This window comes from Zygosaccharomyces rouxii, assembly GCF_000026365.1.
Source record: "Zygosaccharomyces rouxii strain CBS732 chromosome D complete sequence".
NCBI lineage: Eukaryota > Fungi > Ascomycota > Saccharomycetes > Saccharomycetales > Saccharomycetaceae > Zygosaccharomyces > Zygosaccharomyces rouxii.
The window spans coordinates 106410-134355 of NC_012993.1; the positions used below are offsets into that span (position 1 = coordinate 106410).

General features: G+C 38.7%; 8 protein-coding genes across 8 annotated transcripts; 4 read left to right on the forward strand and 4 right to left on the reverse strand.

Annotated features, from left to right (window-relative positions):
- Positions 1-786: 786 nt before the first annotated feature.
- Positions 787-4992, reverse strand: MMS1 (Mms1p; the record flags this gene model as incomplete). The annotated part of the gene is made up of 1 exon (XM_002496452.1): positions 787-4992. One exon carries the CDS (start codon positions 4990-4992, stop codon positions 787-789), a length of 4206 nt encoding a protein of 1401 aa, XP_002496497.1.
- A 326-nt stretch (positions 4993-5318) lies between these two features.
- On the reverse strand, positions 5319-13151 carry FMP27 (Fmp27p; the record flags this gene model as incomplete). Its single annotated transcript, XM_002496453.1, has 1 exon — positions 5319-13151. The coding sequence occupies one exon, from the start codon at positions 13149-13151 to the stop codon at positions 5319-5321; it is 7833 nt and encodes a 2610-aa protein (XP_002496498.1).
- A 1096-nt stretch (positions 13152-14247) lies between these two features.
- On the forward strand, positions 14248-15507 carry TIF3 (Tif3p; the record flags this gene model as incomplete). The annotated part of the gene is made up of 1 exon (XM_002496454.1): positions 14248-15507. The coding sequence occupies one exon, from the start codon at positions 14248-14250 to the stop codon at positions 15505-15507; it is 1260 nt and encodes a 419-aa protein (XP_002496499.1).
- A 626-nt stretch (positions 15508-16133) lies between these two features.
- ORC4 (origin recognition complex subunit 4) lies at positions 16134-17903 on the forward strand (the record flags this gene model as incomplete). Its single annotated transcript, XM_002496455.1, has 1 exon — positions 16134-17903. The coding sequence occupies one exon, from the start codon at positions 16134-16136 to the stop codon at positions 17901-17903; it is 1770 nt and encodes a 589-aa protein (XP_002496500.1).
- Positions 17904-18329: 426 nt separating this feature from the next.
- Positions 18330-20279, forward strand: SGV1 (cyclin-dependent serine/threonine protein kinase SGV1; the record flags this gene model as incomplete). The annotated part of the gene is made up of 1 exon (XM_002496456.1): positions 18330-20279. The coding sequence occupies one exon, from the start codon at positions 18330-18332 to the stop codon at positions 20277-20279; it is 1950 nt and encodes a 649-aa protein (XP_002496501.1).
- A 496-nt stretch (positions 20280-20775) lies between these two features.
- SST2 (GTPase-activating protein SST2) lies at positions 20776-22875 on the forward strand (the record flags this gene model as incomplete). The annotated part of the gene is made up of 1 exon (XM_002496457.1): positions 20776-22875. The coding sequence occupies one exon, from the start codon at positions 20776-20778 to the stop codon at positions 22873-22875; it is 2100 nt and encodes a 699-aa protein (XP_002496502.1).
- A 349-nt stretch (positions 22876-23224) lies between these two features.
- Positions 23225-24802, reverse strand: GCD11 (translation initiation factor eIF2 subunit gamma; the record flags this gene model as incomplete). Its single annotated transcript, XM_002496458.1, has 1 exon — positions 23225-24802. The coding sequence occupies one exon, from the start codon at positions 24800-24802 to the stop codon at positions 23225-23227; it is 1578 nt and encodes a 525-aa protein (XP_002496503.1).
- A 476-nt stretch (positions 24803-25278) lies between these two features.
- Positions 25279-27861, reverse strand: LEU3 (leucine-responsive transcriptional regulator LEU3; the record flags this gene model as incomplete). The annotated part of the gene is made up of 1 exon (XM_002496459.1): positions 25279-27861. One exon carries the CDS (start codon positions 27859-27861, stop codon positions 25279-25281), a length of 2583 nt encoding a protein of 860 aa, XP_002496504.1.
- Positions 27862-27946: the final 85 nt, after the last annotated feature.

Consider the following 27946-nt stretch of genomic DNA (forward strand, 5'->3'; position numbering starts at 1 on the left):
TTTATTTGCTAAAGGGAATAGGATTTCTAAATCCTTTTCTTTATATTGGTCACAGTTTTAAACCGTTTGTTGTAGTTGTAACAGTTTGACGTTTGGTTGTCCTTTGTTTTTGTGAGTGCTGAGTCGAGTCGATTCGGGCAACGTTGTAAGCGATGAATCCTTGAAAAATTTTGCTGAAACAAGAGGGAAAAAAAAATTTCCAAGAGTTAAAAACAAGATTAAAATACTGTCAGAAACGGTATTAATTTGGTTCAAACGGCCACAAGAGTAATTTTATCGAGATCTACGTACTAATTTTAACATATGTGCGAATTTCCAGGGCTCAATTGCGTGTACTAGAGCTGCAATTGGATTTTTTCTGTTTCCTCTTGAACTTGCTTGCTAATCAATCTTGCATGGAATTTTTGTTCTAAATAAAGCTTTTGATCTTCAAATTGGGTAGATCTATACATGTGGAAGAAAATGTGGGAAAATGTATACTGAAACAATCGGAGGGAAGAATGGGAGGGTAGGCCGATTCAGGTATGCATTGTCACGTGATTTTTAGGATGTAGAGCAGTCAATGCTTTAAGAACAGTGAGTCGGCAGGTTCTGCAATCCAATGCTACTCGAGCATGTCAGTTCTGCGAGTTTTCAGTTCTTTACTCTTATCACTTAGCTCTTTGTTTATATTTAACGTTTAGTTCCTCTTTCTGTCGTTCTGGTCCGCTTAGCTGAAAAGCGAAGTATTCTCCCTCTGGAGCATAACAAGACAAATATGCAATTCTGTAATTCTTTTCTACGTACCTACAACCACGGCCACTCTTTAACACGGCCTTCACTATCTATGGTACAGATTCCGGATTCTGTTATCTTTGGTGCAACATGCCCTGCAATCGGTTTCTTTAAAATGTTAACGACACCATCACCTATTTTCTCATGATCCTTTTGTAAATTTTGGTAAAATCCACGGAAAATGAGGACAGATCCATCCATTGTTAATACGAAGAGCTTTTTCTCCTCGGAACTGTATCTAATATCCTTGATTGATTTATCCAAATTAATCACCTGATATGGCTTGCGAAATCTTGATGATGAAATGGATTCCGCCAGGTCAGATGTGTTAAATAGACAACCCAACGCTTCGGATCCAGTTGCCTGAGTGGAGTCAGTGTTGAAGGGAAAATTATAATCACTTCTTCTACCAAATGCATCGGTTTCATCCATTTCATCCATGTCATCGGTATCTAACATATCCTCATCACTGTCAGATTCTCGATCGTTCTCTTCATGTTCACCAGCTTCGTATTCCATGTCAACATCATCAAATTCCCAATCTTCGTTTGATGCAAATCTTGGCCCATTAATGATACGATCCAAAAAATCACGATAATTACCATCCCAATTATCACCTCTTCTAGCAAGCCTTAATCCAATGGGACCTCCGTTGTCATCGTCTTCATCTTCGTCATCTTCATCTTCCTCGTCCTCATCGAGTTCAATTCGATAAAAATCGCCTTCCTCTCTTCTTTGAATATCATCCACAACAGCCGCATCATAAAGGACATCACCTTTAGAGGAATCTGAATCGCTTTCGCGGTTTAAACAAATATCATCCCTGTTGCAAAATAACAATTCTGATAAATGATCTGATCTTCCTTCACAGCTCACCGCTACTACAAACGAGTCCGTTCCAATGGGACATATTTTCTCGATCTTCGAGGCGGCTGGCATCTTTATGGCGATCGCCATTGGTCTCTTTAGTGCTGCTAATCTAAAGAAATCCTTGAACAAAAATAATCTATCATAACCCTCGCTGACAACAGCAACATCCTTACCACATAGTTTAAAGTCTCGCAGGTGAAGTTCATCTGGAAATTCAAGTTTACTGATTTCTTCCAATTGGTCCAATTCGCTAATTCTCATTAACATGAATTGACTGTAAGGTTTCTGGCCCAAAACAGAAACTGATGATGCGACATACACTATGAACTTACCATCCTCTACAGTTTCAATGCGGTGAAACAGTTCTGCATCAAATTCACGTTGGGTAACCACTTTTACAATTATCCTACCCTTCTGGGGTACCAGACGAACCAGCTTGAGTAGATTACCAAAATGCAGCAATAGATGTACATTTTTATCCTCTTTGTTGCTAGGTATTTCTATAACATCGACGAGTTTTGAATTCTTAGGGGTTTTAAGCGCCGTAGCATCAAGTGAAAGGCTTTTACCGTCAACCAGTTTGATACAGTCCCATTCTCTCGCACGCAAATTCACCACAAGCATACGATTTATCTTTTCTATGAAGAAAATCCTTTTCAAAGTTTTAGTAGATCTTAATAAGTAATTTGAACTGTTCCACGTGGAATAGAATAACTCAAATACTTCTAACCCATCAGCATAAAGTACAAAAACCCTTTTGCTCTTTGCATCAACAGAAACATCCAATATGGGATTAGCTTTACTCTGAAATGGTAACTTCAATTCATAAAATTTATCATCTCCTTCATTTTCCGAAGATGATGACATTGAAACTATGGTGATTTCTTGAGGGGAAAAGATAATAACAGCATTATCATCAAAGGGTCTAATTTGAAAATCTCTATCGTTATACGCCACATTGATATTGCGAAATGAAGAATTTATATGGTCCGCCCCGATTATGTGACCGTCACAACTTTTAGCATATACATGTTCTTTCAATGCCAAAAATGCGACATTCGGTGCGCAAGTCAATAAGCTTCTAGTATCGTTCCTATCGCTACTGAGAAACAAATCTTCCCACGAGTATTTGACCATACCACGGGAATGGGCCAGATAAACGAAAACAGTCCCATCATCCACTTGTGTAATATCAAAGCTAAAGAAGAAAGGGCAAAGACCATCTTTATATTTCTCCGGTTCTCGATTCAGATTTTCTTCATAGTCTTCCTTGGTGCCTCGTAATATCTCTTTGAAAAAACCGCTTTGAATAAATGTGGTTGTTTCGCTCAATTCATCGATATTGTTAATATAGGAAATTTTTAATTGATCAATATTCCAAAGAATCACTCTGGTGCCACAGTAAGCGGCCCCATCAATTTTCCAACCAGGAGAATATTTTTCAATTTTCTCGTCTTCTGAGGAACCCAATGAATCGACATAAACTGTATCTCTGGTAATCTGAACCATATTATCTCCAGGTGAAAAAAAAATTTCAACATTGTCGCCAGCGACACTTTGCAATAGATCATCCAATTCCATTGCATTCGATCCAGAAGATGTTACATTCAACAAAAATGCTTTTGACATCGAAATAAGATCTGAAGCAATGATTAAATAAACTTCAGAATTATTCCCGATCTCCAAACCTTGTAAAAGAGTTTCCCTTAAGTTATCATTGAAGTTCGAACAATTAAAAACCTTTAAATTGTTAAAGACTTGGAATTGTCGCAGCTTACAAAGCCCATGCAATTTTTTAACTGGTGCAAAAGTTTGAAGATGAGAAATTGCCATACTGGAGGTCAACCAGAGTTCTGCTGGAATTCTACTGTTGTTTTTAGGTGGGGAAAACACCATGAGTTTTGAATTCTCCTCTGTAGAACTATCCATGGTATGTTTGAGAAGAACTCCATTCAATGGTGAAATAGTTGTATCACTACTCAATTGTTGAATGCATTTAACATCTAGAGTAAGTCGTAAAGTTCGTCCAAAACTTATAACAACAATTTCGTATTCATTATTTTCGGTTTCTTGATAATCGACAGGGCATATATCTTTCAAACCTTTAAATCTTGTCAATGAATAGAAAGCTACTTCACCATCTTCATCCCAAAGGCAAATTCCAATGTTTCCGGAAAAAGTAGCCAGTACCGTACACTTCTTGAATTGGTCAAATAAATCTTCATGGCAGTTCTTAATCTTTTCCAACAATATGGGGGCATCAAAATACGAACAGAGCCCCTCTAAGAAGTTTGATTCAAAATGTTGAAAACTTGTTTCTCCTGACATAATTTGATGAGCCGATACCAAGTAGTGTTGACAACCACCAGATACCAAACATACATTATAGCCTACAGGTACACAGTAATTGACTTCATAACCATTGAGATAAGTGAGCTGGTGGACCTCCTTCATTTTGGGACGATTGGAATCCCATTCAATGCAGAATAAAACCATGCGGTGGTATCTAATTGATGGAACAAAGAACAAATAATGTGACTTACTCGTATTGAGGAAAAATGAACAAGATAAAAATTTAGTGTTATCAATTGATAAATTGTTTACCAGTGTGAAATGCAAAGGATCCCTAAATTCAAAGAATTTGCAAATGCCTTTTTCCTTATTAATAACCACAAATTGTTCATCAGATTGATGTTTAACAATATACCAATCACCACTATTTTGCCTCAATTTCCAATATTGAAGTATTATGGGTTTATTATCTTCCAAATCTAATAGCATGCTCAAAACATATCCTGCAGGGGTAGTAATCAATAAGATACTACCAAGCTTCCCCGGTAATGTATTAAACACTTGACAATCCACAATTCCACCATCCAATAGAGTTTGCCGTGAATCTCCAGCTTTAAACACAGAGTTTGGCGAAACTAATAAATATTCCCTATGTAAGGGAATTTCGGTAATCCCTTCATCAAATTTATGATGTGAATCAATTTTTTGAGAATTACTCAAGAAATCGTCAATGTCAGAATCTTCAAGAGATTCTGGATCTCTAACAATACCAAAAACTTCTTCTAATTCCTTTTGTGGAGCAAAGGTAGTTGCAGTAGCGCCAGTTGTCATTGATTTGATACGTAAAAGCTGATTCCAATGCCCTTTGGAATCACCCGGCATAAACGTGGGTATGCATCTAAGTGGCTTTCTACCGCAGATAGTCTTCTCAAATTCAAACCATGATCTGTCTAACGTATCCCTGTGAGTGGCTTCTTCTGAGACTTCAAGGCCGCCTGCACTAAACCAAGAGTCAAGTCTGACCCTACCCAAATCGCTAGCATTACTCAATACCATCAATAAATGCTATATTGACCGATTTACAGACCTCGACGACCTTTCTTTTATCTCCCTCTTTCCAGTTTCTGTATTCCTTTCTATATTCACTTCCAATGTAAGAGCGGTTTTTCCCGAGGATCAGGATTGAAATTTGATGGACATGTATGCATATAAATAAAAATGATAATTATCGAAATAATACATTAAATGAAGTAGAGGGCCCAGTAAAACAGAGCATTAATAGTACATAATAATAATATTAAGAAATTACAGGAAATTAAGTTTAATATATACTTCCTTTTTTTTTTTTTTTTTTTTTTCTTTTTTTTTTTTTACCGTTAAACTTATTTACTCCCAGTGCTGCTAGAGAAGGATGGTAACCTTTTCATAGGCCCCATTATCGACGTAGTACCATTTCCTTCACCACTAACTGAGCCAGAATCTCGTCTCCTAGTAACTTTTGCACCTAAAAATCTACCCGTATGTTTAACTAAATCTTTAATCAATACTTTCTTCAAAATGATTAGTAGATCAGCGACACGCATAGTTTGATGTTGTAGTTTTAACGTAGGGAAATTGTAGACAAAATCTGTAACATTGGCTAACCTCAGAGCACCTGTACCTCTGAAAGAAACACATACTTTAAAGGTATTGAGGTTCAGATGCTCAAGGATCACGAAATCTGAAGATCTTTGGACCATTTCATTTAAATCACTATGTTCATCTAAAGCAATCTCTCTACCAATGTCGTAGTCCTCTGTATCTGCAATTGCCGATACTAAACCTGATGATTCACTATCTTCAGAACTGTCATCTAGCACTGAATTCTTTAGCTCATCCGGCAAAAACCACTGTACCACTTTTGTAATCATTTCATTTTCTAAATTTAAATTTAGTCCAGTAATTCTAGTATCAACACTCTTTGCAACTTTTATACCACCGACAGGCTCATCCATCTGCCATTCGATAGAAACAAGCGGTGCGCTTTTAGCTTTTTCGTCATCTGTCAAATGTTTCGAATCGAGAGGACCGACGACGTTTTGAAAAATGACACCTTCTCTCATATCTCTAATATGGAATCCATTCGCAACAACTTTGTTATTGTTGAATCCATTAGATGATTCTAGTCTTTCAATATGCACACCTTCAACATTTACGTCTAAGAACGGTTTGACCCTTTCCATGAGCAGATGTAATCCTATGGTACCCACATGGAAGTCCCAAAATAAGGTGTCTTCACCATCATCGGATCCTCTGCTATTTGAAATGAAGACCTCTATCATGATATAGAGTTTCAATAGGTGATAAAGTTTTTCGCTCTGAACGTTTTCGAAGTCAAATCTGTCTGCATCATCCAGAATTTGTCGCTTGAATAAAAAGGCACTTTCCACAGTAGATAGCATCCTTAAATTTTCATGTAAGTCTTGGATGGCATTCCTCATCTCTGTAACATTGCCCAAATCAAATCCAATCGTCAATTTATCTATCTGTTTCCTCAATTCAGCACTGTCTGGTTCACTGTAGAGACATAAAGTCTTCACCAACCTGTAGACAGAGGCATAAGTCTTTGAATCTGATGAAATGGATACCTTTGGGAAATAGCCGCCCAATTTGTTTTGCAATCTTTCCTTCATTATATTATAATAACTCGAAAGGCCTGAAAGCTTATCGTAACACAGAATGAAAGAAAGGTCTTTAATAATAATTGCTTCCTCCGGAACTTGGTTAGAATCGAAGCATAGTTCCAATGCTACCCACGGTGGCCACGAAGTCCCTTCAACATGACCATAAGCGGCAATATCGAAATACATGGCTGGATGATCCATGAAGTCTTTCCTATGGAAATGGAACACGTTTGAGTTAACAACGTGTATACCATAGCGTTTCAACATGGTGTTCCTTCTATATTCATCACCGTTTAGATCACCGTCAAACGAAACGACCTCCATTTTCATACCAGAAGATGTAAGCATGACACAGGAATCTGGCTCTTCATGACTAACCATTTGAATCTGAGGACTCAGAAATTCAACAAAGTGGTTGTTGCGCAAAATATGTTTGACAGGTACCTCAAGTTCGGACATGTGTTTCTCCAAAATACTTGAAAGCATATAATTGATATTGCTTCCATCCAAAGCATCCCAGTCAATATCTTTAGTTGGTTTTTTAGTTGGGTTTGATCCATGATGATGATTTTCCTCAGTTAAAACCGATTCAGTCTTTTGTTTCACCACATCTTCAATGATTTGCAAGGATTTGGTAGCGGAAAGTTGAGAGAATTGATGAGCCAAAGAAATATAATGCAAAAACTTAAAAAGTGCGTCCCTCGTATCCTCATTCCACCTCAACAGTGCATAATTGACACAATAACGATGTTCATACGATTCCGAAAGAAATCGCTTCATTAGATTTGGCAGCTCATAATGGTACTCATGCGAATCGGCAGAGTCTCCTTTGTGGTTTTGCATATGTTCGAAATCCTCAAACAAATTTTGGGCTTTTTCAATCTCCAAATCAAGTTTCTGCATGAAGTCCTTATGACTAGCATCACCGTTTTCTTGAGCTTTCTTGGTTCTCAAATCTTTGAGAGTATGAACTCTCTGTTTTAAAATGCCTAATTGCAAGTGCTCAGCATGGCCTAAGGTACAATCATGGGAAACGTCATTTCTAAATGGAGGAATAGAATGATGGTCCTTTGGATCAACCTGGTACCTATCACCGTAAGAAGCACGTTTACGGTAGACAAAATGCGGTGTATACAAGAAAGGTTTAATGCGCACATGAGGAATGTAGTTCTCTAGACCGAGTGCATAAGCTTCTTTGAAATCTGTGACATCATACCAAGCCATATCATTATCAAAGACCTCAAATACACCACTATTTTTGTCTTCTGGGGTTTTCATGGGCTTGAACTTGCCTTGAACTGTACGAATATCCAGTTTCTCGGCTAAAACCTCTCCTCCCACGAAATTCAACTTCATAATCTGCTTCGTTCTGTTGAGTTCTTCTTGGAAGGTAATCAGTACTTCTTTTCTCTGATGAAGGTCCATTACAAACTTGGTAGCTTTAGCTTTAACACCTGCGAATTCTCGAACATCTGATTGCACCTTCTTAGTCAATCGGGAAATGTCCACACTGTGTGCAGTGTAGCTAACGAATAGAGGGGAAACGTCCGCACGATATGATATAGTACGCAAATGATCACCAAACTTGGGACTGATACTCTGCAAACCAAATAATGGACCACTTCTTACAGGGAAATTCCCTGCAAACGATTTCCACCATTTCAAAAAGGTAACGAGTCCTGCTGGACTCAATTGGAGTGTATTGTATGCGGAAGATGAAGCAGATAGCAAAGTGAAAGATAGATGAATATAATCACTCCGGAAACCCGCGTAAGAGTCGTGATTACGTCTGTCAGGCAAATAAATTGGGTTACTTAGCCGAATTTTATAGTGTGGAACGGAATCAAAAGTCCTTTCCCTACTTCCTGAAATAAGGCGCTCAAAGATTGTTCCAATATTCAGTGTTACACCACCCGTCAATTTAATACCGGTCTTTTCGATGTAATGCAATCCCATGGCTTTCACCTGTTTGATCCTTTCTAGAGTGGTATTGAGATCGCATAAATAATAGAAGAATGCGTAATCCTGCAGAGTAGGTTCGCTGTGAATCGGTACAAAAACGGTCTGACTACTTGGACGAGACCACACCAACAGCGGCTTGGCAAAATAATTGGGTATGCTGAAGTAAATTTCGTCAGCAGAGCAAGATACAAACTTTCTAGGGTCTCCGTCTTCATTTACAGTGAGTACAATGTTCTTATGGAAGCCCAGTAAGAAACCCGCAGCATCAGCTCCAATCTTATGTGGGCTCTTACCACCTTTCAGCCCAACCTCAAATCTACCGTGGTTCTTCCACGATATTTTAATCTTAGCATGGAATAGGTATCTTAACTTGTCCCAGAACCCCGTTTTACCTGAAGGATCCAATGGTGGTTTCGAAAAGTTATCGAAACACTGCATTGTTTGCTGAATCGCAGGTTGATAACCACCACCCCAAGTGACCTGAGTAGTTTGCATAGAATTGAAATCGAGTTTCAAATCAGTGAAGACTTTCATAGCAGTGATTGTTCTTGGGATTAGCAGGGAATAGTAACAATCCGTATTTTCCATAATAATTGATGGAATGAGGGGAATGAAAAGGGTTCTCAATTCGCTTTCAGACCGAATAATATCTTCTCCAACCACAAAATCACCATGTATCTTAATGGAAGTTCTTTCACAACCTTGTGAATTATCAAGTCGAGGAATATAAATGAAAGGAAGGGGATAATCTCTTAGATGCCACCTAACTTCTTGGAACTTGGCGTCCAAGTACATTGGTATTAGGATAGAATACTCAGTATCCCTTGGCACTTTCTTACCAACATCATGGATGAAATCTGCAGTTCTGTCCACACCGAAGGAAGGTTGGAAAATATCGATATCGATTTCTTCAATTGTCAAAGTACTCAAAAATGGATTAGTAGAGAAAGGAAGAACTCGGTGGTTCACATCCGGAGGAAGTTTCGTATAATCGATGCTACCCCACAAGTAGGAGAAATTATTGTAGAACGACTCCCTTTGGGTGTGCTTAAATTGTTTAATGCGATTTATCCATGATGTAGAGAAGTTTTCTTCCAGCTTCTTGAAAAGATTTGCAGCTCTCTGCAGAATAACTTCTTCTTCATTCATTACAATGGGTTCATCGTCCACATCTTCCTCCTCCTTTACACCATCATCTATATTAAACGGTACGTTAATTTTGGGGATTAAATTTCGGTGAAACATTTTCTTATGGGCAGTCTTTCCTCCAAAGGAGACAAGCCTATGGAATAAGTCAGTACCCTTGTTGTTATTTGTCCCCTTATAATTACCACGTAGCTGATTCTTGGCATTTTCCGCTAACTCGGCCTGGATTTGTTCATCAAATTCTTTTAGTTTAGCAAGCCTTATCTTTTGTTCCTTCAAACCAATCTGAAAGATTGTACTTAGTTCTGCTTCGAAAGGATCATCATCGATGGTAAAATGCATCCTTTGAGACAACAGTTTGATTTTCGGTAGCGCAGGTGCCTCGACAACCTTCGGGAAAACAACGACATCACTCTTACACGTTTTAAAAGAATAAATCATTTGTTTGAACGACTTCACTACGGTTGATATGTTGTCAAATAGTCTGTACATTTCGAATTGGTGAGGAATATTAAAATGCCAAGACTCATTTTCTAAAATGATGGAAGGCTCAAATAGTGCAAAACGTCCTGAATCTTTCTTTGCCTGGCTTTTAAACTTGGAGATACTAGCCAAAACTTTAAACTGTGATATTGTTGCAAGACGAACCCAGTATTTCTTCACAGCTGGTGACTCGACACACAATCTAGCGTAGTCTCCCATAAACGTGATATCGTTCATATTTTCTAAAGTGAGAAAAACAGAATAGAATTCTAACCTTGTCTTCAGGCCATTCGGCAGGTCCATCACTTGACTAAATCTATCGACGACAAACTGAATATCCAAAAATTGCTTCAACTCTGACCATTTTACGTTACTGTAACAACCCTTTTTCTTGGCCTCAGATAGCGCCATAAAATGACTCTTCGCCATAGATTCTTTATCTTTGTGCGCTATATCACGACCAAAAATCTGCTTCAAAGTGTGTACCCCGGATATTATCAAAAAACCAAACATTAAAGAGGTAACGCTGAAAATTCTCTTGGTATCAAATCTCACCAGCACTTTTGAACCGAGTTCGCTATCGTAAGGATCCAAATCTGGGAAAACTTTCAATGAGAATACCGACAGTTCAAACACTCTCCTTGTAGTCAACTCATTTACAGATTCAGGTGATTCCGCAATTACAACCAACGAAACACCATCTATCAACAAATCGAAGTTCCATAGATGTGCTACTTCCGTTGCATCACTGCCCGAAAGATTATCCAAACTATCATCCTTGTACGATTTATAATCGCTATCTGGTGAAGATTTGACCATCCTAATTCTATCTCCTTCGTCCTTCTGGCGGAATTGAGTCTTATTACCAAAAAAGACCATTTCCACTTCATTCACCTTATGACATAACTTTCTCAACTGACCATTAACCATATCCTCTGGACTCTGAGCATCAATGTTAGAAAAAACCTCTGGAGGCATGAATACCGATCTACAACCAACTGAAATAGAAAAATTACTCAAAGATATTTTGACGAAGTCGAAAAACGAAGGTAATTCTTTGAAAATGAAGGAACTAGGAAGAATTTCAGGCGCTTCCATTTCACTTTGAGCCTTCGCCTTTTGCTTTTCGGCGATATGCAATCTTTCTTCGAATTTCTCATACAGTGGCTTAAAATAATGCTGCTCCACAGCTTGCATCTGAATGTCGAGTTTCCTAAAGATGTTGTTTAGTGCGATCATGGTGGGAAGATCAGAAACGTCAACATGAAAAGCATTCAAATCTGCCGAAGAGGACATCAAAAACTCCGGAACCACATCAATAGCAACTCTCAGCGAAACGCTCTCAATAGACGCTATCCTCTTTTCATAATTTTGAGCTTTGTTCAAATGTTCCAATCTCATTCCCAAAACTTCTGTAGCAAGCCGCCCGTCATAATTCACACCGCTTACCTTCTTAGCTTCATGTAATAAATACCGCTCAGTGTGATACCTGAGTAAAAGTGCCGTCAATTTATAAATCATCATGTCATCTCCATCGCTAATTAACAATCTTGCATCCTCTAATGTGAATTTAAGATCTATTAAAGGAAGACACCTCTTGAAAAATAACAACATCAGATGCTTCTTCCAAACAGTTGCCGTCAGGTGTGCTGGTGTGCAACTGGTGTCTTGTAATGACCCTGCAAAAACACTTATATTCCTTTTGAAAGTCTTGTAAAAGGACAAATGATTTACGTCAATGTCAAATGTTGGTGACAGAACGTTACACCGAAGACTTAGCAGAGCATTTTTCAAACCTGATTCTTCACTTAATTCGAATTCCTGAGATATCAAGTTTGATGAACCAAATAAGGATATACTCGGAGTTTCTAATACTTTAATCGATTGATTACCTAGGAAGTGACACTTCTTCTTCATTTCAAGTGATATAGCAAAATTTGAAATCGTTAAACCCATTTTTATAGGAGTATCTTCATCAGCAAACAATAACTTAAAACCAGGCATATGGCTTTCAAACTTCCGAATTTCCAATTTAATATTAGAAGCATATATATTATAAGTCATAGCTTCATCTAACTCGCGTAGTTCAGGAATTGGCGCCATTGAAATACCCCTGACGGCAATCTTATCGATCACTACATTTACTTCAGAAACTAGCTCAATAATTTTACGAACTTTGTCGACTTTTTTACCCATTCCTTGTAAAGCTTCGTCCAGCGAAGCATCAAAATCAGGATCTGTACTTTCCTTGTAATGCTCCTGCTGGACCACTTGTTCCTTCAATGGACTTTGAGAAGGCGGCGTTGATGCCTTCATCATCTGGATAAAATCCATAGGTACTAAAACATCACAAACTTTTATATCTGTCACAGTGTTCTCCAAAGGAATTCCCTGTCCTAATTTATGCAACGCCAATTTAGTAGATATATTTAGTGAAAAATCTTGACAAATAGATTGAGCAATCCATCTGGCACCTCGAACGTCTGCATTGAGGGTAAAGTTCTTACTCTTATGTTGGTATTTGACAACAGCTCTAAAATCTTCCACGTCCAATTGCACATGCTCTGCAGTCAAATTGGCAATTTCAATCTGTAAACCATTTAAAATTCTAAGTGCGATGGGCAAGTATTTTTCTAGCAATCTCGGAGACTTTTTATCCCTTGCATCTTCCTTTTTCTCGAAACCTTTCGTTGAAGTAGTCTCACTACTGTCTTGCTTCTTCTGCTTGTCCCCACTAGGTTTAAAGATCGTCAAATTCTCTACAAAAATTTTCTTGTGCCGTGGTGAGAATCGAAGCGAACCAACATTACACTTCCCCCTGATGTGTAAATGAAATATCTCTAATCTTAAAGGATTTATCAACCAAAACGTTATGCCTGCAAATATGCGTAACAGGAGATTACATACAAGCAGCGGAAGCACAACGTAGGTGAGCAGATATTTCACCGCGTTAGTCACCATTTAATTCAGTTGAATTTAATGCTTTGTGTGAGCGGGGGTCTATCCCTAGTTAATATTGATTTATCAACTCTAGTATTGATTCCAATAATTAAGGTAATGTTAGCGGAACTGAACTAGGCTAAGGAATGAAAGTCCCTTTTCATTGATAATCATGTGTACAAGCTCTCTTAGCAATTCAACCCTTTCGAAAGGGCTTTTTTTTTTTATAGGGTGTGGTGTTTACCTGACTGCCCTTTGCTTCCGCGCGATATGAAAAAACAAGTAAAGCGCCGCCAGGCAATTTCCATTAACCTTCCATCTTGGCTTGCGCAAGTAGCAAAAGCGAAGCTTAAAAAACTGCCAGTCCTCATTGTCTCAGTATCTACGTTTTTTTTGTTCTTACAAAGTAATCGCCGCCATCCTTCCCAATTTCCGAAATACCCTACGTGGAAAAGATGGAAACATCGATCTTAATTACCCCGGTAACCGGACACGAATCATATGACACAATGTAACACGTGATAACCGCCGAATACAGGTCCAAAAGTAAAAACCAGAGAAATCAGCCTGATAGCTCCCATCTAGCACTACAATCACAATAAATTATCTTATAGCAGCTCTATAGTTCACTCATAACTGATTGTACAACAGCGGTTGGAACATTAACCTCATCTATTAACTGGCAGTTTCTGTTGGAGAATCATCACTGCAGCATGACGACAACACAAACGTCCACAAACTAAACCTCTTGAATCCATCCTAATTCTAAATCTCTTACCTACTTTTTCTAGAATAGGTGGCAAAGGGAAGAAGATTGACAGCCGCCGAGAGTCCTTTTATATAATCGCGGAGACATAATTACCCGGCTAACATATTACCCGGGTAACACTGTAGAAAAAAATTTCAATGGAAATGTAGGAAGGAAGGAAGTCAAGAAAAAAGAAAATATGCCTGAAAAAATGTTCAAAAGACGACCTCATCACTCATCTGTACTTGCTTGTGAGGCAAGTGAAGCTATATTTGATTCCTGTGTGATTTATTGGAATTAGCCAATTTTGGGGAGTTTTCATTCACGAAAAGAAGGTAGTAGTTAAAATCGTATTACAGTGAGTCCAAGATGGTACCACCAAAGAGAGCCACTAAGATGGACCTGAACTCATTTTTAAATGATGATACGTTTGGGTCCGCCTGGGAAGAAACTGATGTGGATTTGAGCAAGATTTCCATTCCTGTAGAAAACGTCAAGGCCAATACCATTCCATTGGAGGAATTAGCTGCCGCTAAAGGTGGTTCAAATCAAAATTTTAGAGGAGGTTCCCGTCTAGATCCTGCCCTTGGTGGTGGTAGAAGCTTTGAACGTACTGAGTACCCAGTTCCAGACCGTCCACCTTACAGGGCTATTATCAACAACATTCCTTGGGACATAACACCCGAAGGTGTTCAAGCTTGGGTTGAAGATGGACTTCATAAGGAAGATGCTGTTGAAGAGGTAGACTTGCCAAGAAGTATCAAAGACCCAACACGTTTGAAGGGTATTGCCTTCGTTACTTTGAAAGGACGTGAAGATTTGGTACAAACTCTAACATTCAATGGTACTCCATTAAACGACCGTACCGTCTACGTATCTGTCGCAGCACCAAGAAGAGATGGTTTCGACTGGGGTGGAGCTCGTGGTTCCAGTTTCCAATCGTCTGGTGATCCTGCTGCCGATTTGGATTGGGGAGCTATGAGAGGTTCTCAATTCAAGGGTAGTAGACCACCAAGAGAAGAACCGGACTTGGATTGGGGAGCTATGAGAGGTGCTCAATTCAAAGGTAGTAGACCACCAAGAGAAGAACCAAACTTAGATTGGGGTGCTATGAGAGGTGCTCAATTCAAAGGTAGTAAACCACCAAGAGAAGAACCAAACTTAGATTGGGGTGCTGCCAGAGGTTCTCAATTTCAAACGCCAAGATCTGATTCCGGCAAGAAAGGTGGTAAGAGCCTTTTCCCAGATAACGATGCTAAGAAAGATGAAGATTTGGATTGGGGTAACATTAGAAATAGACCAGCCAGAGGCCCTAAACCAGCTGAAGATTCTGGTCCTGATTTGGATTGGGGCTCTGCCAGAGGTGCTCAATACGGTAAGAAAACTGGCGGTGGATCTGGCAGTGCCCACTTGAGAAAACAAATTGCCGAGAAGGACAATGTGGACGACAAGCCAAAGATACAAACTTCTCGTTTTGGTGTCTTGAGTACTGAAGATGATGAAGAAGAAGAATCCACCGAAAAGGAAACCGCCAGTGAAGAGCAGGTTACTCAATTAGAAAAAGAAACCCAAAAATTAAGCGTTGATAACAAGGAAACCGATGAGTGGAATGTCGTTGGTAAAAAATAACTTTAAGAACCAACATGATATCGTAATATGTTGAAGAATAGAAAGACAGAGAACACTTATAATTTTACAATAAGAGAAAAATAAAAAAAAAACAACAGTACAATGTTTGTTAAACTTTTATTAATCTTCTAAAAGACAAAGTCAAGTATCATGCAAGGCATGATCATCCTTGGCTTTATCGACTGAATTTTTTTGCTACTTTTCAGACCTTTATTTCCATTTTTATCATCACCTTGATTTTTTTTTCCCATTATTATCAGGAAGAACGCAACTATGTAGAATACTTTGTTTTATGCGTTATATGTACTTCATAATTTGAATTGCTGATGACCTTAGAGTTGTTAGTAGAAGCTAGTCCGTCAATATTATATGTGGCATATACAAGTGGTATCACGCTAGTAAATATACTCGGCGGGTTTCCCTAAGTAGATGGTAGCTGATGGCCGGGTAAAGACTTACCGCCTTTCGAGAACAAGAAAATGGAATTGTAAAAATAATAACCTAAAACTCAGAATAATAGTGTAAAATAGCGCTAATCGCTACAAAATTCATTTGCTTGCGGACGGTCTCTTATTTGTGCATTTCTTCTTTAATTGCAAGTTCCATATTTTTAGGATTCCTTTTCAATGGAAAGTATCGATTCTGAATTTGGACCAGTAAGGAAGGCTAAAGTTAAGGTTAGTCCTGGTAGGATAATTCAAGATGTTTCTGTAGACCATGAACAAAGTTCATTATTGCAGAAAATGACACTTTTACCTATCAAGAGACCATCATCAGAGGAATCCAATCCAATTGATCAACAGGATGAACACAGAGAAGAGGTTTCCTCTATTACTACTGACAATAAGAATGTTAACATATTGAATAATATTAGATTGAGCTCGAAGAGATTAAAACCCAATGCCTCACCAAATGAGCAAAATCTCAGTCCTAAGAAGGTACAGCCGCTTGATTCTGGGTTTAAAAGATTTAAACATTTTTTAATGAGGCATCTATATCAATCCTTACCACCAGATCAAACTAGACCGTACTCTTATTTACGCGAGACTCATCAAGAGATTGATAGGCTTCTCAAACAATCTATCGTACAGAAGGAAAGCCATTCTAGTATTCTAGTTGGTCCCAGAGGAAGCTTCAAAACAGTTCTCCTAAATCACGAATTAGCATTATTATCCGAAAGATATCACCAACAGTTTATCACCATCAGATTAAATGGATTCATTCATTCGGAACAAACTGCTATCAATGGGATTGCAACACAATTAGAAGAACAACTGCGAAAGCTGCATGGGCGAATCAGGAAACCTGTGAATGAGGATACTGATATTAGTAATGGATCTTTGACTGAAGTGTTTGAAAAAATTCTACGACTACTAGATTCTGCCGCCGTTAGTGGCAGCCAGGATAAAAGCGACAATGAAAGTACGAAAATTACAGTAGTTTTTATCTTTGATGAAATGGATACGTTTGCAGGGCCAGTTAGACAGACACTTTTGTACAACCTTTTCGACATGGTGGAACACGCTAGAGTTCCAGTATGTATATTTGGTTGTACTACCAAATTGAACATTTTGGACTACTTGGAAAAAAGAGTTAAAAGTCGATTTTCTCAAAGGATCATTTATATGCCACAGATTGAAGGTTTTCAACAGTTTATAGAAACAGTTGAAGAGATGCTATGTCCGCCTAGCTGCGATGATGGCCTCAAATTTGTGAAATCGTGGCACTCATTAGTTCACAATGAGTTGTCTAAACCCAATTCTGACGTGCACCTGCTTGTCAAATTCAATTATGAAACTTTTAAATCTCTTCAACATTTACGCAATGGGCTAATTCCTCTAATATTTGGAGCGAAGGACTACGAGTCACTGGAAAATTCCTTTAAAACTTGTAGTAAAACCAAGTCATACAACCATAACCTTTTAGAAAGCAGTTTGACGACCAAGATCAATTCTCTATCCAACTTGGAACTTTGTATTTTGATCTGTGCTGCAAGAACCGTCTTAAAGGCTAAAGACGAATCCACCAACTTCAATTTAGTCTACGCAGAATACGAGGAGATGATCAAATCGATTAATAGAAGAATCCCCACCATGGCACCTACGAAAAGTAACGAGGATACTACCGCGGTGATATTTGATAACAAGATCAAATTGTGGAAGAAAAGAGATATCAAAAACGTTTGGGAATCTCTATTAGCACTAAATTTTCTCACTGAAAAATCTGCTGTTGGACTAAGAGAATCGGCTATTGCAGCTTTTTATGCCAGTAATTACCAATTTCAAGGAACTACCATCCCGTTTGATCTCAGAAGATACCAAACACAAGTCACACTACAAGGACTAAGAAGAATTGTTCCTCGATCTTCGATGTATCACCCATGGACCCAACTATAGTCAATCAAGAAACAATGCATAACACACACAAAAAAAATACCCCTACAATTGTTTTCTAACATTTTTTTCCTTTTTTATTGCAAGCAAGGCTTGCCGCTGGCGGTAAGCGCTGGCGGTCAACAGCTAGGCATTATCTATATAAGTAAATCAACCAAAAGGAATCAGATGCTTGGACAAACGAAAATCAGAAAGCTCTGAAACGATAGGAATTGTTGATAGAATCAATTTTAATATTAAAATTTGGCATATTTTTATATGGTTTTCTTTCCTTCGTGTTGCGTGATAGAAGCTTTTCAGCGCTGGACCATTAGACCCTGTTAAAGAAGAAAGTTCTGCAAGTAATACATAGAAGAAGAGGAAGAGGAAGAAGAAGAGCAATACTAGAGGTTGTCTCCGTTGTGGGCAAGTAATTGGAAATAGTTGGATATGTCAGAGAATGAATCTAGTAATGCGAAAAAGCCAGAATTCAAGTATAAGATTGGTAAAGTGAAGCATACACCAACAGTACAAAAGGATGAACGTAATGGATTAAGTTTTATTGAGCTAAAGCCATCACCAGATGAGAAAGTTTATGGATGTACGAAGTTTGCAGGACATTACAAAGAAGAGAAAAAATTGGGCCAAGGGACATTTGGAGAAGTCTACAGAGGGATTCATTTGGAGACTCAAAGGCAAGTAGCCATGAAAAGGATTATTGTCAATGTAGAAAAAGAACTTTTCCCCATAACGGCTCATCGAGAAATCACGATTCTGCGAAGGTTAAACCACAAGAATGTAATTAAACTCATAGAAATGGTTTACGATTATCCACCTGGTACTAATGGAAGAGCTGCCCGAGAAATGCCTTATCAATCACCATCAGGAAAACCTCCATTAATGAAATCATTTTACATGATATTGCCGTATATGGTTTCAGATTTGTCCGGGATATTGCATAATCCAAGGATTAATTTGAGTTTAGGTGATATAAAATGTATCATCTTGCAATTGTTAGAGAGTCTCAACTATATCCACTGTCAAAAATATATGCATAGGGACATAAAGACTGCAAACATTCTAATAGATCATAATGGTGTAGTGAAATTGGCAGATTTTGGGCTCGCGAGATTATACTATGGTGCCCCGCCATCACTGGATTTTCCGGGTGGTGCTGGTTCAGGAGCCAAGTACACGTCTGTGGTAGTCACCAGATGGTACAGGGCACCTGAATTAGTTCTTGGTGATAAATTGTATACTACAGCAGTCGACATGTGGGGGGTTGGTTGCGTATTTGCGGAATGCTTTGAGAAAAAACCTGTCCTTCAAGGATCCACCGATATCGATCAAGGCCATGTAATCTTCAAGTTATTAGGTACACCAACAGAGGAACAATGGCCGTTAGCGTGGTATTTACCTGGTGCAGAATTGACCAGAACCAATTATCCTGGAACGTTGAAAGAAAGGTTTGGTAAAAATTTGAGTGAGATCGGACTTGATTTCTTAAGGAAACTATTGTCCCTAGATCCCTATAAAAGACTAACTGCCATGTCAGCAATACAACATCCTTTCTTCAAAGAGGAGCCATTACCTTGTGAGAAGTTGATTCTTCCTTGTGAGGAAAGTCATGAAGCCGATATTAAGAGATACAAGGAAGAAATGCACCAAGCAATGTCTCAAAAGGCGCCTTCGGCTCCAAGAGGACATGTTACAGAATCAAGCTCAGAATCAGGATCTGTCCCCGTTTTTCCCAGAGCTCCAAAGCCAAAATCACATTTCCCTACAGGTCCGGCAGCTTCCTCTCGTAGACCACCACCTGCACCGGGCACAAATTTATCGAGAAATCATACTTCTCGCTTTAACTACAATAATACCAATAATAACAGTTACGGCGGGGTTAATAAACCACCTCATACAAGCAATTTTCAAAAATCGAGGTACAACAGTAGGTATGGCAACAACAACAACAATAACAACCTACCCTCGGGCCCACAGCAAATGCCTGCAAATCCATACCAACACAGAAATGGGCCTCCTCCCTATGCAAATCCACAGCAGCAGCCTCCTTCAAGATATCAGGGCACTAACGAAAAGTTCTACCAGCATCATACTCATCGAGACCCCATAATTCATAATAACAACAACAATAAAAATAGTTCCAAACCAAGGCTCGAGGAAGCAAGATCCTCGAGAGTTTCCGGTGTTTCTGCACCTCTTCCAAGAGGACCAGCGATGACGCAAGCTCCTCCACCACCTCCATCGATTTCCACACCAGGAGAAAGCATACAGCAGAATCGACCTCAAGAACGAGAGCAAGACGGTGGTAACAATCAAGAATCTTCGAAAGATGGAAGCGGAACTAGTGACAATAATAGAAAGGACATAGCTGACCTATACTGATCAAGATGAGACAAAAGAAATAAAATCCTTATTAGGTTTCAAGAAAAAAATATATACATAAACTTTTATCTTATCTAAGGAAGGCTACATGAGTTCTTTAGAATTATGTGGTGGTAAGTCTTCCGCATTGCTCCCTTGGACGCCAATCAACTTAATGATTGCAGGTCTTCATCGGGCTTAAGTTTTAGCTCTTTCATGTTGTGGTTACTATGGAATCCATTTGAGGTTCGGACCTCGCGAAACACCGGAGGTATTGTTTCATGAGTGTGCAACTCTTCGTCATATTTGAAACAGTTACTAGTAGTCCCATCGTTTTAGTTAGAACAGTTAGCCAGTTCCAATGCTGCTTCTAATTGTTAAATTTTGAATCTTTTCCTGAGACATGACTTTATTGATATAAATTGTCAGGTTGGCTAGTTCTTTATGGAGTTCAAAGGTCGAGGTCGCTGAAAAGAAATCAAAGGGAGGAGAAGGGATAAAAACACCTGATAACAGTATGACTGAGACTGAGATTAAGACAGATACTTTGCATGAACAAGCTTCTAAAAGTTTTAGGCGAACCCCGAATGGCTTGATCTTTTCAGAAGATTTAAGAGCAGTTTTCTCAGTGTTTTTAATCTGCTTAAATCTGCAAGATGTGGATAAAGAATCGAAGAAGGGAGTTTTCCGCTTCCAAAAGACTGCATATCCATTCTCATTCTCGATTCACGACGCAGCGGAGACCATGAAGCATTTAGAATTGCAGGTTGATATGAGTGTCACGTGCATTAGTATTTCGTATACCATCCAACCGGAGATGGCATATTATCTATTAGAAGTATTCATGGCCGCTAAATTACTTCATACGCCTGCCGATAGAACTCGTTCACTGCCAAAGGATAAAGTGTTATTACAACCTACCCCCAAGGGAGTTGCTATACTTCAAAAATACGTCAGAGATACTGGAACAAAGAAAATTCCTGACATTCTAACATCTGATTTTAATTCAATGGAACTGTTCAGTTTTGAAAGAAGTTCTGAAACAGATTCCATTATCCACAGTGACTATTTGATACATATCTTGTTTATTACGATGATGGGGTTTTCGCCAAACGTTTGGTCACCATCAAACCCAAGTGATAAAATCCCATGTTTATCAAAGCTTTTGGAGTATAGTAATAACGACGATTTAACTTTTGAAAATTTACAATTTACAAATTTTGATCAATTTCAAGCGACTAAAACGGAGGAGGAGTTCAATTGGCAGGATCACATTTCTGATGCAAGGTTACATGATGAGAATAGGATATCACCATTTGCACATAGATTTTTCACAAATCCTGATTCAGATTCTCACGTTCAGTACTACACTTCTAATTGTGGACTAAGGTTGTTCAGAAGTAAATCATATGGACCAAATAAGACTTTAATCGATTATAGCTTTACTACAAAGGCACTTTGGCAATGGCTTATGGATTGTACTGATATAATGTATCCAAAGGAAGCAGTTTCTGTGGCGGCGATTTTTCTTAAATGTGGCCTAATCATACCGCTTTTGGATAATTCTTCTCCAAGGTCAAGATTTTACATTAGTAGATCTTGTCACTATACGTTTTCGAGACGTGGATGGGATGTTTGCCAATGGAATATTGACAATATGGGGGAAATCTCTAGTCCTCCTTCCAGTGTAGATGGTAGTGGCGGAAGCAAAAGGCCCAAAAGAGAATCTAATTTTTCAGACACTACCACAGCTGAAGAAAACATTTTCCTAAAGGATACCCCCTGTTCAGATTCTGATAAGACGATCGTTTCTCCCGAATATAGGTTTAGAGAATTTGATGATGTTCTAAACGATCCAGGAATGAGGTACCTCTTTAGAAGACATCTTGAAAATGAATTCTGTGTAGAAAATTTGGATGCATTTTTTGAAATTAAGAAATTTTCTAAGAAAGTGAAACTTTTGGAGAAACTAAACAATACCAGAAAGACCGGTGGTACTCATAGAGGTGGCAAGGGCAAAGTTTCAGATATTAAAGCTGTAATAGATACTGCCCTTGCAAAACAGGCAAATGAATGCCTTGAGATCGGATACCATATTTATGCATCTTACATCTCAGTTGGATCACCATATCAACTTAATATCGATCACACCTTAAGGGAATCGATTAGTACAATAATGTTACAACCAAAGTTACCACTTTCAAAAAACTTTTCTTTCAAAATTGATGTTCAAGATATTTTATCAATCAATGAAGGAAATTTGGGAATAGTAACGAGTCCCTTGCAGAAACCAGAACCTGCACTACTTCGTGAAAGCATGTCCAAAACAAAAACGAAGAGGAGAGCTTCTGTAACGAAGTCCGTATTTAACCCTATGGATGTGGATTCAGAAGCAGAGGGGGAAGTTTCACCTAGAGAGGTTTCCGGTACGAGTTCGTTTGTCCCCGAAGTTCAAGAGGATAAAACCTTAGTTACCGCTATTGATATGATAAGAACACTATCACCTCTTTTCGAAACCTTAAACCAAAGTCTTTATCGATTGATGAAGGTGGATTCATTACAAAAATTTTTGAATTCAAGCGTGTATCAAGGGGCGGTTAGTCTGGCAGATATATAGGTGGCAGCCCACAAAATATCTTCTACATTTCTTTCGCATTTGCATAATATATAGCATTTTCAATCATTAATTCACTTCGATATATTATAGTTCTAGGGTGAAAATAATACTATTATTCTCGAAGGGCTTAGGAATAAGAAATAATATTGTTAAGGTTAAATTAACTGTACATAAATATACATGCCCTCAGGCATATACACCAAAGGAAAAAAAAAAAAGGAAAATATTTTTGGAATTAATCATTTTTATAACTGTAATGACATGCCAAAGAGAAGTGGTCACTTTTATTAAAACATCTGTTTCCACCGATATTTTTAATTTTGATTTAATTTTATTTTATCTTATGTTATTAGAAAAGTGGTTCTAATGTAGTACCTCTCTTAATTGTTGCCCAACCAATTAGACGCCAATGCTTCTCGATACGTCTAGATAAGGCAATCTTTTCGTTAATCTCTGTACATGCTGGTGAAGTCAATTGTAATCTGGCCATATCTGCCTTAACTGCAACAACTCTTGCACCTGTAGCAGTGGAACCGATGTTAACCATGAGAACTTCGTTAGGTTCCAAGTTTCTAACCTTAGCCTTCTTCGAACCATCGGTTTTAACACCTAACAGACGACGTAGCAATAGATAGTTGATTTCGATGTCTGTGTAAATACTTGGTAAATGACCCTTTGCACCAACAACTTGACCCACTAGACGATCAGCTCTACACAAAGTAGGATCCACCTTAGTACCAACACCGATTAAACCACCGGGAACTGCAAATTTCAAATCATTTTGTTCAGCGAAAAGAGAAACAATGTTAGAAAAGATTGGTTTACATTGAATCTTACCCTTTTCATCCTTGGTCACAATACCAGGTCTAATTTCAATTTCGTCTCCCAATTTAAAGACACCATTCAAGATGGAACCACCTGCAACACCACCCTTCAAATCGTTAATTTCAGCACCTGGTTTGTTAACATCGAATGAACGAATAACGATCAATCTTGGAGAAATGTTAAAATCTCTTGGTGGTACTGGGATTGTCTTAACGATAAATTCGTTAACTGCATCGATATTGTATTTCAATTGTGCAGAAATTGGAACTATTGGGGCACCATCTGCAATAGTACCTCTGATAAATTTCAAAATTGATTTTTCGTGTTCTAAAGCACTTTCTTCTCTCATCAAATCCACTTTGTTTTGCAAAATGACAACGTGTTTCAACTTCATAATTTCTATAGCAGCCAAATGTTCTGAAGTTTGTGGTTGAGGACATGATTCGTTACCTGCAATTAACAATAGTGCTGCATCCATAACGGCAGCACCTGACAACATGGTACTCATCAAAATATCGTGACCTGGACAGTCCACAAATGAAACGTGACGGACCAATTCGTAACGACCTGGACAACCTGGTCTTTGACACTTTGGATTGATCTCCTTATCAGATTTAAATGATCTATAACAGTCTGGTTCAGGACATGTTGGTTCTTGACATTTATAGATCTTTGCATTGGCATAACCCAACTTGATGGTAATGTTACGTTCCAATTCGTCCTTGAAACGGACGGTTTGAACACCTGAAATAGCTCTAACGACGGTAGATTTACCGTGAGCCACATGACCAATTGTACCAATGTTAATAGTAGCTTGTCTACTGATAATTTCTGGTGATATTGGTGTTAACTTGGAAAAATCTGGGTTTTCTGGTTGTTGTGGTAAACCACCACCTTCTTCAAATTCTCTCTTTCTCTTTTCCTCATCATCTTCTTCATCTTCAGCTAATTTATCGAAAGTGACTTTCTTCTTTGGCTTTTCAATGGTTTCTTCTTCAAGTTCGTCGGCCATTTGTTCTTCCATATCGTAAGGTTCCTCTTCTTCAGGTTCCATATTGCCGTTGATGACAATACTTGGTTCTTGATCTTGTAAATCTGACATTATCTCTTATCCTATACTTGTATCAAAATGTTTATCCCGTGAGTTCTTATTCTGTGTTCTTAACTCTAGCTTATCTTCACTTATAGTTTTCCCTTCGCAACCACTAAATCAATCGTTTAAAGGGAATTTTGTCGAGAAAAAGGACTATATTTAAAAAGAAATAAGCCACCTACTTTTACAACGGTCTAATGAAACCTTTAAAAGCACTTCTGTATCGATAAAGTTAACAACCTCTCTTACTGATTAATACGCTATACGTCTGTTCTACATATGTGTGTGATGAGGTGTGAAATTGATGTTGAAAAAAAAAATTTTATTTCGCACCGACGCAAAATGATCACGTGTTGTCTACATCATGTGACTTTGGTATCACGTGATGATTTGGCTAGTATTGAAATATTAGCCGCCGATGAAAATATCGGCCAAGTATGAATTTTTATGAAGATTTTAACAATTTTATCGTAATTTTCGTAGCTCTATACAGCAGGATTGAAAGCAAATTCGTTCAGCAGAAGATCGACATCTTTCCAAACCATATCAGATTCCCAGTTATCCCAATGTTCCATCATGGCATTGGGCGATTCATTAGAGGGTTGTGTCGGTACTGAACTGGGAGCAGCACCACTAGCGCCTCCATTAGAAGCCATAGTTCTCACATGCTCTGCTGTGGGTACCCTTCTCACAGGTTCTTGAGATTTCCTTATGCTAAATACCGACGGTAACGAAGTGTGAGGTCCACTAGAAACGGCCCGCGCTTCAGGAAGTGTAGCCAATTGATGTGATGACGTTCTGCGTGATGCTATTTCTTCTCTGGGGGATGATCTTGAGAGCATATCTTTCAATAGGACCACATCAGGTGTTTGACTTGTTGGAGAACCAAGGCTACTAGTACTGCTTGCATTACTTGCATTGATGGGATTTGGATCCAGTGGAATGGTTCTTATGATCTTTCTAGCATCCTCTTCTGGATCTTTAACCTCACTCAACCTTCTCTCGCGTTCTCCTCTGTTGATTTCTAATCGAGAACCCTCTTGGATGGCTTCTTCGCCATATTCCTCATCATCTTCGTATTTCCGAGATTCTCTCTTCAATTTAGCCATCCCACATTTCTCTCGAAGGATATAGAGGCAGTCAAAAAATACGCTTACAGACATTCTTGATTTGACACTTATGCCCAAGTTAAAATCATTGGCGAATTTCTCATCCTGGCTCACTCTATCTTTCTTCCAGTCGTCATGCATCTTTGCGAACATGCTCCAGATGCTCCTCATTATACCAGAAGACCTGTATGCCATATCGTGCTTTAGAACAGACGCATTGAAAGTTAATGATACGGCATCTTGATACGCTTTCTTACCCTTGGCAACATCTAGTACGGATGAAAGCGATGAATGAACCAATTTACTAATTATGCAAGCTGCTTGCCAGATGTTCAGCACAAATACACCGGGGAAATATTTGATTACGGCTGGATCTCTCTGCCACATGTTGGTAGAATGCGTCAGTAAATCGATGGATGCATTGTAAACTTTGACCAACCCACATTTGGTCTCAAAATTTGATTCAATCTCTGACAAGGATAACGTTCGAATATCGTTATCGTTCTTTTTATGGGTAGAAAAGGCATCCATAAAGTAATATGTTAAAAGGTGGGCCTTTGCCACTAGAAACAGGAATTTCCTTATGCTGTCCAACTCGTTATTTTCCAAATTGATTTCTAATTGCGTCAACTGCTGGTTTAGAACTTTTAACAATGGCTGTTTCTGTTCGCTACCGACTATACCCAATGCATTTGACGGGTTAGAGTTCATGGTATTAATAACTTGATTCTCGAAGTGGACAATTTGAGCCATTTGCTTTATGGAAGTTGGCACGCCTGAATGTTCAGCATCATTTGGTGATTCCCGTGATACGTTTATCACCGTGTGATCGAATGAAACGTATGCAGGGAACCCGAATGAGGATGCTATGTATTGAGATACAATATTGCAACAAACCCATGTTCTAACTTGCTCACTAATTAATTCGTGGTTGGCAGTTGCATATTCTCGGGAGTATTCTGCAGAATTAAGACCTACACGTATTGCCTGGAACATGGCGGTACCGATAGTATTCCATGAAGTATCGGCACTTAATGATGACGTTAATGGTGGCCAAAAGGTGTAAAGTAAAAAAGCTTGGACCGAATACACGGAGGCCACATTGAGTACGGGCTCATCGCTGTCCGAAGGAGTATATCGAATAATGGGGGAAATTGTAATTTCCGCCAATATAGATTTGACCATACTGGAAAGCTTTGTCATTAGTTCTGTAGCACCGAACTTTCGACGTAGACCTGTCAAGATCATCACCCAAAATAGGCATGGCGATAGCCGGTAAATTCTTTCAGCACCTTTGGTAATGTCAATTACAGGTAAAAACGGATGATATCTCTTGGCAAACTCTTGAAACAGCTCTGCAATGTCTTCACTAGACATATAGATATCACCTAGAGTCTTTGGTGTACATTTCAGTTGTTCCGGGGTCATCTCTTTCACGTTTTGCATATGTTCAAATTCGTAGATCCAATCAGATCCCAGTGGATTAGCCCTTTGTGACCCATCTGCCGCTGTGGACGTAGGGGTGACGGTGATTCCAGACTGTTTGAGCCTCTTAACTTTGTCCTTGGTAAAATTCTGTCCATCTAATAATGCTTGCTGTTCTTGTTCGATCTTTTTTAAAATTTCTTCAGAGCTCAAATTCGTTAAGGTCCTAGTCAGTTCTTTGAACCTCTTTTCGATAGCTTCATTTCTTGCCCTCTTGTAGGTTCTTCTGAAATCTTTCTTTAGTACACATGGCACACCTTTCTTCTGACATTTAGTACAGGGCTCTGGTGCCCTATCGTGAGCATCGCATTTGGATTTCTGCTGCCGACACTCTACGCATGCAAATTTCCTACTTCTGCTCAGACAGCTACCAGTACTACCAGTAACACTCGATTCCTTTTTGTAGTTATTATCGTAATCTACACCACCAGCGTCAGAGTCAGGAGAGGGACTAATCGTTTCAAGTTTACTCATTCCTGATAAATGTCAGTACGGGAATTCGCAACAAGCCAGCCTCCAAATCGAGCAAGCAAATCTAAGTAGTCTTTTCCAACAATAT